This window comes from Aquarana catesbeiana, linkage group LG07 (assembly GCF_042186555.1).
Source record: "Aquarana catesbeiana isolate 2022-GZ linkage group LG07, ASM4218655v1, whole genome shotgun sequence".
Classification (NCBI taxonomy): Eukaryota; Metazoa; Chordata; class Amphibia; order Anura; family Ranidae; genus Aquarana; species Aquarana catesbeiana.
The window spans coordinates 108,545,438-108,558,451 of record NC_133330.1 but is presented as its reverse complement, the minus strand read 5'-3'; the positions used below and the strand labels follow the sequence as shown (position 1 = coordinate 108,558,451).

General features: G+C 42.7%; 1 protein-coding gene across 2 annotated transcripts in view; it reads left to right on the top strand.

The window, feature by feature from the left end:
• The window catches only part of MICALL1 (MICAL like 1), a 235,111-nt gene that overhangs the window by 186,615 nt on the left and 35,482 nt on the right, over positions 1-13,014 (top strand). For both annotated transcript variants that reach the window (XM_073592611.1, XM_073592610.1), the window contains exon 10: positions 4,413-4,547. In XM_073592611.1, the coding sequence (XP_073448712.1) occupies positions 4,413-4,547 (135 nt within the window). The remainder of the gene's footprint in view (positions 1-4,412; positions 4,548-13,014) is intronic.

Sequence of the window (13,014 nt, the reverse complement as noted above, 5' to 3'; positions counted from 1 at the left end):
TAGCAACTCCTTTTTCTGGAAACAGAAAACGCTATCTATTCTGCACTCCATAACCATGAGTACACAACTGGGGATCCCCTTGCTTAGCAGTGGTGGATTGCAGACTTCCCACTGGGATAAAAGGGTCAAATAGCAGCGTTTGGCAGATGGCCTACACAAAACCCAAAAGACCGCTCAGGGTAATACCTGTACCAGAGCAATGTCGTAAGACACCGCTATCCCTTATCTGACTCTAACTTCCGCACAGGCATGCACCATGTGGTCTGTCTGATTTAAAGCTGATTTCTCTGCGACTATAGAACAACATTCTCAAAGAGGTGCTGGGAACTTTTAGACTGGCAAGTGTAGTCAGATGAAGGAAAACTTCAAGCAAGCTCAGTCGCTCTGACAAGGCAGCTCACACACAGCAAGGCTTTCTACGATGGGCACCCAACAGTAGTTCAAACCATAAAATACAGAAAGGAGCGCCAGACAATTGCTAACTAGTCAACACAAATGAACAGCGACCAAGAACCTGCGTTTAAGATCCCTGCTCTCTCAGAATAAGTGCAGCTGATGCTCTCAGACTAAGGCCCCTTTCATACATGCGGACCATTCGTTTCATCATCAGTTTTTTCTTTAAAAAAACGTGACTGAACTGAAGTTTACCTCAGTTTGTCATCAATTTTTCATCCATTCTTCATCTGTTTTTCATACCCTCCAGCTAGAGTCCTTAACCACTTGAGTACCAGAGCCATTTTTTCATGCAAAAACTGATCATTTGTTCATATACATCTGTTTTTTTGTGTGATTCCTTTTTTAACGGAAGAAAAATAGGGCTTTGATCAGTTCCAAAAAACGGATGTTGACGGAAGTGGATGTAAATGGATAATCATCCATTTACATCCGTTTTTCCATAGAGATGCATTGATGTCCGTTTTTCATCCTTCAATGGATGGATGAAAAACTGACAAATGGTCCGTATGAGTGAAAGGGGCCTTTTTTATGTTAAAGCTCTGGATAATGTACTTTTGCTAGGTCTCAAGAATGTCTGTGTGTTCAAAAATGTTGTGGTTAAAAGCTAAGTCTGCTGAACCTGCTTGTAGAAAGCAGCTTCTATGCATGCCTTTTTAGTGGTGATGGCCTATTTGGGGAATCCATTGATAAATTTATCAAGGAAGTGACTGGGGAAAAAGGTGCCCCTGCCCGACAAGAAAAAGCTTAAGTCTCCGATGTCCACTCAGCCTTCCCAGAATCCCTCCTCACAATTAAGGGATGCCACCACTCTATGGAGCGGAGAGACGTATGTTGTTGTTTGCACTAGTCTGGGGTGATTGTATCAGCTCCTTCAGAAGAGCATTTTTAGGGTTTCTGTTCACACCTATCCACGGTCCCAAAACCTTATGGGGGCATCTGCCCCATACTTAAAATCACTAAACAGATTTTTTTTTTTTTTTTTTTTGTGCATAAAAATTCTTGATGGAATCAATGAAATCTGTCATTGCATTTCTTAGACAAGGGACATTTCTTGCATCAGTAGATATAAAACATGCCTATTCCCAACTTCCCCTCACATCTGTGTCTGGATGTGGTAAGTTAGGGTTGTCGGGGTCCTTTATTGTCCTGCTTGTGGGCCCTCATTGCCAGGTGGATCAGGAAACTTATCTCTAAGGCCTATGTCCCTAGGAACACCGTGCCTCCTTCAGTATCAGGATCTGCCCATTCCAGCACAGCTGTTGGTATCTCTCTTGCCTTTCAGCATCAAGCATCTGTTTCCCAGATATGCAAGGCCACCACCTTGTCCTGTGTTCACAAGTTTTCCAAGTTGTAAAAGGTAAATGTTCAGGCCCCGGCTGATGCGACTTTTGGTCGCAAGGTGCTTCAAGCTGTAATCTAAGTTTTTATTTTTGTTCAGGTTCTTTAACTCCTGTTTTGTTGCTTGCATACGTCCCGTGATGTATGAGTACAAGTGCCATGTCCTGTTCTGTATGACCAAAATAATAGAAATTTTGACCTACCTGTACATTTCTTGGAGTACAATACAGGATACAGACCCCTCTCCTCTTTGTCTTGATCACTCTTATTTGCTTGCTAAAAATAACTGGAGTCTCATTGAGTGGGCGGGGGTTGTATGTGTGCACTTTAGGGGTGGACCTAGAAAATCTTTTTGCTAGTGTCCAATAATCTGAAGGTAACTGCATTATAACCCATGGTCTATTAGTGTTCCTAAACCCACAACAGTAAAATCAGTTTGTTTATGCAGCAAAGCATGCTTGTTATACTCACTGTGGAACCTAAGGGGTTAATCTGCATTGTTTAGTCCTGTGTTCTCTGTTCTTCCCCTTTTTTCACAGTCCCCTAACCATGTCCTGATAGATCAGAGCAATGGGGACAAGCTGCACATGCTCAGTTTGGTGTGTATTGCTAGAGAGTTTTTTTGTTTCTTGGGATGTGATCAGCACAGGGCCAATCAGCACTGTCCAGACAGAGGGTCAGTAGTCCTGCAGCCTCATAGGATAGCCAGAGTAGAATGAAAACTCCTCCTACAAGCTTTAACCAGACACTTAGAGAAGTCACAAGACTGCTCTAACCGCTGATGAAAAAAGGTATTTAGCAGTTTATATTTACTAAAACTATTGTATTTACATGTTCTGTGTACTTTGGGAGACCAGATATTGTGAATGCAAGATCCTGGGTTTAGTAACACTTTAAAAAAAAGTTCTCCAAGTACTCCATGTACTCCAAGATATAGTTTGGAGGTAAGTCAAAGGTCCTATTTTTTCCACTTAAAATCTTTAAAAAAAAAAACAAAAGACAAAATAACTTTAGTTTTAGGTCAGCACATACTGTTCAGAGTAACTTTGTCTTTTTAGACATGTGGTAAAAAAAAAAGATCAACCATAATATTTAAACAGTGTTGGATTTTTCCTTTTGTTTTTAAACTGGAGAAATGAAATTCGTATTTTGTACTATATTGCAGCGGTTTACATACACTCACTGGCCACTTTATTAGGTACACCTTGCTGGTACCGAGTTGGACCCCCTTTTGCCTTAATTCTTTGTGGCATAGTTTCAACAAGGTGTTGGAAACATTCCTCAGAGATTTTGGTCCATATTGACACGATAGCATCATGCAGTTGCTGCAGATTTGTCGGCTGCACATCCATGATGCGAATCTCCTGTTCTACCACATCCCACAGGTGCTCTATTGGATTGAGTTCTGGTGACTGTGGAGGCCATTGGAGTACAGTGAACTCATTGTCATGTAAAAAAAAACTGAGATGATTTGAGCTTTGTGATATGGTGCATTATCCTGCTGGAAGTAGCCATCAGAAGATGGGTACATTGTAGTCATAAAGGGATGGACATGGTCAGCAACAATACTCAGGTAGGCCGTGGTGCTTAAACGATGCTCAATTGGTACTAAGGGGCCCAAAGTGTGCCAAGAAAATATCCCCCATACCATTACACCACCACCAGTCTGAACCGATGATACAAGGCAGAATGGATCCATGCTTTCATGTTGTTTACGCCAAATTCTACCCTACCATCTGACTGTCGCAGCTGAAATTGAGACTCATCAGACCCGGCAATGTTTTCCAACCCTCTATTGTGCAATTTTGGTGAGCCTGTGCAAATTGTAGCCTCAGTTTCCTGTTTTTAGCAGACAGGAGTGGCACCTGGTGTGGTCTTCTGCTGCTATAGCTCATCAGAGATGGTATTCTTCATAACTTGTAACGAGTGGTTATTTAAGTTACTGTTGTCTTTTTATCATCTCGGACCAGTCTGCCCTTTCACCTCTGACATCAACAAGGCATTTTCTCTTTTTCTGACTATTCTTTGTAAACCCTAGAGATGGTTGTGCGTGAAAATCCCTGTAGAGCAGCAGTTTTTGAAATATTCAGACCAGCCCGTCTGGCACCAGCAACCATACCACGTTCAAAGCCAATTAAATCCTCTTTCTTTCCCATTCTGATGCTCGGTTTGAACTTTAGTAAGTTGTCTTCACCACATCTAGATGACTAAATGCGTTGAAATGCTGCCATGTGATTGGCTGACTAGCAATTTGTGTTACCAAGCAATTAAACAGGTGTACCTAATAAAGTGGCCGGTGAGTGTATGTGTAATGTATCCGACCTCCCCTTTTTTTATCTACTTTTTTTTTTCTGATTTATGTATAAAACTTTTAAATCTGGGAAAAATAGTAATACTTAAACAGCATAATGGTTAGAACTGTGAACAATACCAGATGTCTATTGACTTTCCTGTTATTGGAAAGCCTTTAACAGTGTGAGAAGAAGTCTGTGGGTGTAGTATGCTTTATAAAGGTAAACGCATCTGTTGGAGCATTAACAAACAGAAAAAGCCAATATTCGTTTGTTAAAAACAAGTTTTCAGTTCTACCTGTCATTTGTGGTTTACTCTTTTCTCAGCCTACATGTAAGGAAAACCCCTTCAATAGAAAGCCCTCCCCTATCACTTCCCCTACAAATAAAAAAAGCAAGAAAGGACCAAAAACTGCACATCGACCTGCACCAGGGCATGGATTTCCTCTTATCAAGCGAAAGGTGAGAGAAAAAAATGTGATATTGTTTATCTAACATTAACATTAACTCTTGGTAAGGAGGAACATATGGCAGAATGTCTGGGCCTATGGAGTATGGTCAGAGCCCTTATTTGCTTGACAGATCTGCAGGCAGATTTGTTAAAGAAATGGAGTAATTCCACCCCCAAAACATTGACTTGCTCACTTTCTGGTCACCAGGGCTCTGACTTTAAAGGGTAAGTTCACCTTTACAGAAAATCTGTAAGGTGAACTTACACTGGACCCCCTCCCCATCCCCCCAGTCCCGCTGTACCTGAAGCCAGTGATCACCCGATAGAGATTGTTGCCGCTTCACCGGTCCAGGGGAGAAGAGAGAAAGCCGCAAGGATTTCAAATTTTGGGACCTGTGAAGCGGTGAACTGATGTCTCCTATCGGGTGATCACTGGCTCCAAGTACAGCAGGACCGGGGCGGATGGGGAGGGGGTCCAGTGTGGATAGCTTGATTAAGGAGCATGCATGCATGCTCCGAAGGAGCTTACAGGTTAAAGTGGAACTTTAGCTGAAAAAAATAAAAATGGGTGATCAGTCAGGACCTTTTAATGCAGAAGAGACATGCTTTATCTCTTCTGCATTAAAGTTATTTATCTACCTTTCCGCCCCTGTACAGTAAGCTGTGCACACTCTGCCCCCACTGTTGAGTATAAAGTGGACCTATGGACTCCCATCTCCACTGTGGATCTTTGCAGCTCCTTTAATGTTCTCTTTGTTTTTTTTGTTGAATCTACAATTTCATTCCCTTCTTGTTTGGTCTGTGAGTTTTGGTGGACAGCCCTCGGTTGCCAGATTTGTAGTGGTGCCATATTCTTTACATTTGGTTATAATAGATTTAATGGTGCTCCATGGGATTTTTAAAGTTTGGGATCATTTTTTATAAACTACCTCTGACATTTAGATAAATGAGAACTAGTGCGCAAAACCACAATGTGGTCAAGAAAATCTTGAAACTGACGGTAAACCACCCGATGGAGAGCCGCCAACATAGACAGGTCCACTCAATTCCCCAAAATTCGATTAAATAAAAGATATGTGGCGCTATTCCATCAATCGGTAGTACCACTAGAAATATAAAATGTAATGGGCAGATCAAACCCCACCTTCTACAGTAAATGTCCGGAGAAAGTACTCAATAAATGTTACCATACACAAGTGGATAAAAGAATGGTGGAGATACAATTCTAAAGAATGGAAAAATTTAGAATCTATAAATATACTTTCAATGCTTAATAAACAATACCGGTTTCCCCTCATTAAGTGAAAACAAAATATTTTTCAATGTGAATCTGTGAAACAATAAAGCTGACTTCTCAAATAAGATACTCAGAACCAAAGTTCATGCAAAAGTGATGAATCAGTGCCTTACAGATAAATCAGTACCTCATAAATAATCACTGTAGATGAAATAAATATACGAATATAAATGATAACTAATATGGTAAAGTGACCCTTAAACGTGAGCTTGCGTATATAAATATTAAAGTGACAAATAGTGCAAAAAAATCATATGTTCAGCAAAAAATGTGCAATAATTGATAAATAGCCAGATGAAAATTTCAATCGTACCATAAAATAATAATAAATAAGTAATTAAGATAAATAAAAAATATTAATTAATTATAATAGGGCAGCCAATCCCACCACAGAGATGCTGTCCCAAACGGTGACAATAGTGCAATGAAGTCCATATAAAGAGTGCAGTAGTGGTGGGTGTTTTCCACAGCAAAGTCTGCTTACATCTACCGTTTGCTGCATATTTTAATGTAAGTTATTACGTTTTTTTCCAAATAAATGTGTTTTTAAATACTACACCATGAGACCTCTCCTCTGTTCTTGATTAAATTGCTGGGACCGCTGAGAGCGCTGGGAGCTGTGGATGAGAGACAGACTCATTTGATGCTTAAAGACACGCTGCAGGGAACACATCCTCTCCTAGTTATTATCCACCCGCTCTACTTGGCCCATTGGGGGCCGCTTCTGGAGGTGAGAGGCTGGGGGAAACACCTGGGAGATGCACTAAAACGTGCATAGAAAAAGAAAAAATCACCAGTCACTGCACATTGTTTTTGCACTGTGTTTAAAGACTTTGCTGTGGAAAACACCCACCACTACTGCACTCTTTATATGGACTTCATTGCACTATTGTCACCGTTTGGGACAGCATCTCTGTGGTGGGATTGGCTGCCCTATTATAATTAATTAATATTTTTTATTTATCTTAATTACTTATTTATTATTATTTTATGGTACGATTGAAATTTTCATCTGGCTATTTATCAATTATTGCACATTTTTTGCTGAACATATGATTTTTTTGCACTATTTGTCACTTTAATATTTATATACGCAAGCTCACGTTTAAGGGTCACTTTACCATATTAGTTATCATTTATATTCGTATATTTATTTATTTCATCTACAGTGATTATTTATGAGGTACTGATTTATCTGTAAGGCACTGATTCATCACTTTTGCATGAACTTTGGTTCTGAGTATCTTATTTGAGAAGTCAGCTTTATTGTTTCACAGATTCACATTGAAAAATATTTTGTTTTCACTTAATGAGGGGAAACCGGTATTGTTTATTAAGCATTGAAAGTATATTTATAGATTCTAAATTTTTCCATACTTTAGAATTGTATCTCCACCATTCTTTTATCCACTTGTGTATGGTAACATTTATTGAGTACTTTCTCCGGACATTTACTGTAGAAGGTGGGGTTTGATCTGCCCATTACATTTTATATTTCTAGTGGTACTACCGATTGATGGAATAGCGCCACATATCTTTTATTTAATACCTCTGACATTTACTTCTTCACAACTTGTGGCTGGCAGTACTCTCATCACTTGTTCTGTGAAGAAAGGATGTTAGAGGATTTTGCCTTTCTCTGTGGATAAAAGCTGTGAGAGTAGGGTGAACATGGGGTAAAGCTGGGAGGGAGACTTGGATATGGTATTCGCAGCTGAACTTTTTTTTTTCCAACAACACCTCCATTTCCAGCAAAATACTTGAATCCTCATTCATACTGCTGACATGTTGGCACAGGGTCCCTCCAACTCTTTTTCCCCACTGCTCCACTGGTTATCCCTTTGCTGGAGATATAATCAACATAATGGCACTTGACTACACATTTTCTGTGAATTTCTAGTCTTACAGAGGTTCTTGACCAATGAAAAATAAGTTATTTTTAAGGGGATGGTTCACTTTTCAACTACAATTACCCATGCAAAAAAAAAAACAAACTTATTTAGATTGTACAAAAGAAGCAATGACATATCAGCAGGCTGTATGGCTGTATGCAACCACTTGTAAGCCTGTTTGAAAAACTCCCCCTTGAATTCTAGTAGGTTTTCTCCTTTAAGGTAAATGCATGTTATGCCTGTTGTGACCACCGGGGGCTGCCAAGAGCACATACCTTCTCATGCTGATCTATCTCAGCGTTCGACGCTGCACAGCTCCTCCGACCGGCTCCAGGTAGGATGGGATGGGGGGATTTCTCCTCAGGAACGTTCCCCCCAGGCTAAGGGGAGGCTACAGATGGGCTGTAAGGCGGTTTTAAACCGCACTGTCACTGTCACCGTCGCTGCCGCCGCCAGGCCGCCATTGCTTATGCAGGCCCCATCACTGCCGGCCTCCTCCTTCTTCCTCCACCCCCAGCCTGCCTCCAGGCTTGTCCCGGAAGGGTCAGCTATCATGGGAAGCGCTCGTTTTTCCGAAAAGGGGGGGGAGCGGAGCGTCGGCACAGCGTCAGTGTGCTCAGATGCTCACAGTGCCAGAAGCATGGCTTGTTAAGGCACACTTTAAAGGTGCTCTGAGCCTTGGAGGGACACAGAGCTGAAGGTCGCATATAAGGTGGGACACAGGCATTCTCCTAGGCTGCATTTACTAAGGGAACACCAGACTGGGCATTTGGTAGCAAGGCTTGGCTAGACTACATCGCTCAGCAGTCAGTGTTCATTTTGGATACCTCACACCTTGTTGCTTTGCACTATGGGTAGAAGAGGTTCAAGTACCCCCAGAACCAGAGACACTAAGGGATCTCGTTCAGGTTCTGAGGACCCCCTGTCTGCTACATCCTCCCCCCCTGAGGGGCCAGGGACGGCTGGTCAGGGAGAGCCGTTGGGGTCTGGGGCTGTACTGGCTTCTGGCACTTCAGCCCCTTGTATACATTACACAAGAGGTTTTTTCCTCAACCATTACTGGGTTAGAGGAAAGATTATTGGCCGTGATTACTTCTTCACTCAGTGGAAAGAAACGTACTAGGCCTTCCTCTGTTTCCCAAGACCCTCAGGTAGAGGAGCTCTGGGATAAAGGAGACGAATCCCTTTCAGAGGATCGGGATGGGACGGATGATTCCTCTTTGGAGGAATCTGGTGGAGAGGGACCCTCTTCAGCTTCCCAAGAGGAGAAGGTCTTAGTACAGATCCTTACTGGATTGGTCCGCTCCACATTTAAGTTGCCCGTACCTGAATCTGTTAAGAAACCCTCTTCTTCTTTGGGGTCGCTGAAACCCTCTCAAACAGCACCTGCTTTTCCTGTTCATAATTTACTTGAAAAGCTCCTTTATTCTGAGTGGGATCACCCAGATAAGCGATTTCTTCCACCAAAGAAGTTTTCAACACTTTATCCTATGGAAGAAAAATTTATTAAGATGTGGGGAATGCCGGCCATTGATGCGGCCATTTCCTCTGTAAATAGTAGTCTGACTTGTCCTGTAGACAACGCTCAGATGCTCAGGGGTCCTGTGGATAAAAAGATGGAATCCTTATTACAGGATGTTTTTTCCTTAGCAGGTTCAGTGGCTCAACCTGCAGTAGCAGCGAATGGAGTCTGTCAATACTTAACAGACCATGTTAAGCAGGTCATCAAAGCTTTACCTGAACAGCAGGCCCAGGGGTTCGCTAACCTTCCAGCGGCCTTATGTTATGTTGTTGACGCCATCAGAGATTCTATCACGTCTTTCACTCGGGTTGGTACATATGCGTAGAATCTTATGGTTAAAAAATTGGTCAGCCGAAGCACCATGTAAGAGGTTGTTGGCTGGGTTTCCTTTTCGTGGTGCAAGGTTGTTTGGAGAAGACTTGGATAACTATATCAAAAGAATCTCTTCTGGGAAAAGCACACTCTTACCTGTTAAGAAGAAGAGTAAGCGTCCCTCTTTCAAACAGACTCTTTCCCCAGCGCCAGGGGCTCCAGCCTCCAGGCAGTCACGATGGCCTCCTCCGTCTGGAACAAGAAAAAAGAGTCAACCCCAGGGACAGAAGAAGTCCTGGGGGAAGAAGTCTTCTAGACAAGACACTAAGGCCTCTTCATGAAGGGGCGCCCCCGCTCGCTCGAGTGGGGGGAAGACTGCTACAGTTCTCAAAGCTCTGGCGGGAGGACTTCTGGGACAGATGGGTAATCTCCACAGTAACCTTAGGGTACAAGTTGGAGTTCCAAGAATTTCCCTCTCCTCGTTTCCTCAGATCAAGTGTTCCCAGAGACCCAGAGAAGAAGCAGTCGCTCCTTCTAGCGTTAGAGCAACTTTTGTCGCAAGAGGTCATTATGGTGGTTCCCACAAAGGATCAAGGATTGGGCTTCTATTTCAACCTTTTTACGGTCCAAAAGCAAATGGGGATGTCAGATCCATTCTGGATTTAAGAGATCTGAATCGATTCCTAAGGATACAGTCCTTCTTCATGGAATCGATTCGGACAGTAGTCTCCATCCTGCAGGGAGGAGAATTTTTGGCATCGATAGACATCAGAGATGCATACCTACATGTGCCCATTTTTCCTGCTCATAAGAAGTTTCTACGCTTCGAGATAGGAGGGCGCCATTTCCAGTTTGTGGCTCTGCCTTTTGGGATAGCCACTGCGCCTCGAGTGTTCACAAAGATCTTGGCTCCTCCTCTGGCCAGATTAAGGGCTCAGGGTATAACTGTCATAGCATACCTAGATGACCTGCTCCTGATAGACCGGTCGGTAGCTGCCTTGAACGGGAACTTGAGGACCACGGTCAAGTATCTAGAACTTCTAGGTTGGATCCTCAACATAGAAAAAATCTTTCCTAAAACCAGTAAGAAGACTGGAGTATTTGGGTCTGATCATAGATACAAGCCAGGAGAAAGTATTTCTTCCTCAGGCAAAGATCACTGCTTTAAGGGAGCTGATTCGGACAGTCAGGACCAAGAAGGGGCCTTCTGTCCGCCTTTGAGGCTGCTAGGAAAGATGGTGTCTTCATTCGAAGCAGTTCCTTATGCTCAGTTCCATTCAAGACTACTGCAACACAGTATTCTGTCGGCCTGGAACAAGAAGGTTCAGGCATTAGACTTTCCGATGCACCTGTCGCATGCGGTGCGTCAGAGCCTCAATTGGTGGCTCATACTCGAAAACCTACAGAAGGGGAAATCCTTTCTACCGGTTTCCTGGATGGTGGTAACAACAGATGCCAGTTTGTCAGGTTGGGGAGCAGTCCTGGAACAGTCTGTGATCCAGGGGCTATGGTCCAAGACCGAGAGGACCTTACCCATCAAATTCTGGAGATCCGGGCGGTATATCTAGCCCTAAAAGCCTGGACTCTCAGGCTACAGGGTTGTCCGGTCAGGATCCAGTCCGACAATGTCACAGCAGTGGCTTATGTCAATCATCAGGGAGGCACCCGGAGCCGAGCTGCTCAAAGGGAGGTGAACCAGATCTTAGTCTGGGCAGAGATGCATGTGCCATGCATATTGGCAGTTTTCATTCCAGGAATAGAGAACTGGCAGGCGGACTATCTAAGTCGCCAGCAGTTACTACCAGGGGAATGGTCTCTGCACCCCGACGTCCTTTGGGCCATATGCCAAAGATGGGGGGTCCCAGATGTAGATCTGGAAATCAAAAATAATAATGCGCCAACAAGAGAGCAGAGCAGCCAACACAACAATCAGACAAATTGTAACAGGGATATAATGTAAATAAGTGTGGCGCTAAAAATATAATATATGTACGTTATTGGGCAAAACCAGACCGAATAACATCTGAGAGACAATATGCACAATAAAGTATATTAATGAAAATTGATCGTATAAGAACTGTTAGCTGACACTAGCAGAAATAAGTACTGTGAAATGAAAAATACCATAAAATGAAAAATACCATAAACCTGAAGGTGTATAGGTGAACCACATAAGTAGATCATATAAAAACTGTGGGCTGACACTAGCAGCAAGTAATTAATGTGGACAGGAGTGAAAAAAATAAAAAGACAATGTGTGTAAGTATTGAAAAAAAACACAAATCCCAACTAAGGGGAGGAGCAGTTATATGCATGTGAACCAAAGATGATGTGAAAATGCTATAACATCACAAAACTGTACTTCACACAAATAGGTGATTATACATATAGTGAGGAGGTAGGAATAAAATAATAAAATGATGAGAATGTGAGTTGTGAGCACATAAACTACTAATTAAACTAAAAGTCCATCCTGAACTAATAGGTTACTGTCGTAACTCAAAGTCCGAAAATGCAACTGAAACGATCAACAACAGCCGGAAATAGTAATGGGGGGCCCTTATATCCGGGGATGGCATCCACAAGATAAGGTATCCAACATCTGTATGAAAGGAATAGGCAAAAATACCCTTACCGGCAGAGATGGACTCCCAGCCAGCGGCTTGGGAGTCAAACGGGCTTGTAATGGAGCGGGGGGAGTAGCTCTTTGTTCCCAACAGCTGAAGATGGTGGAAAGACAGCAGCACTCACCGACCAAACCTCTCTGCTCTCACTGACTTGCAGCTTTAAAGGTGCCAGTGGAGGGTTGCTCATCAAGGGTCCGGCTCCGTGGAAAAGATGTAGATCCTCAGATGTAAAGGGATTAGAAAGAAAACTTCCCCATGGTGTAAATCAGCTTATCGAAAGCTTTATTTAAAATAAAGTGATAAAACACACTCTGGCTCTTCAAAAAAAGACAGGTATGAAAGAGTATAAAAAGCGCTATAAAACAAATGGTGGCAAGACAGGCATAACAAAGCCTACGCGTTTCGTCCGATAGGACTTCGACTGGGGTATATGACTATCTGCCACTTGTGCCTGTGTGTATATATATATATATATATATATATATATATATATATATATATAACTTGTAATAGACAATTAATAACAGCTGTTCGCGCCATGCATACCGCCACTTCCGGGTCCCCGGAAAATGGCGTCAGCATCCATCATGAGCCAATGACAATGGCTCTAATGTTGGCCTGTAGCCAAGCCTCCATACAGATATCCCAATCAAATGGTGCCATAAATCGCGTCACCTCACGCCGGACGGCGTGTAGGTCAGGTGATAATCTTCCTCCAATCGAAAATGAGCCAGAGGATGGAACACCCATTCAAACGCATCCCTCCCCCCGACCAATCCCGGACAAAAAAAAAGAAAAGGGGCGGTATGCAGCCTCCAATGAGGGATC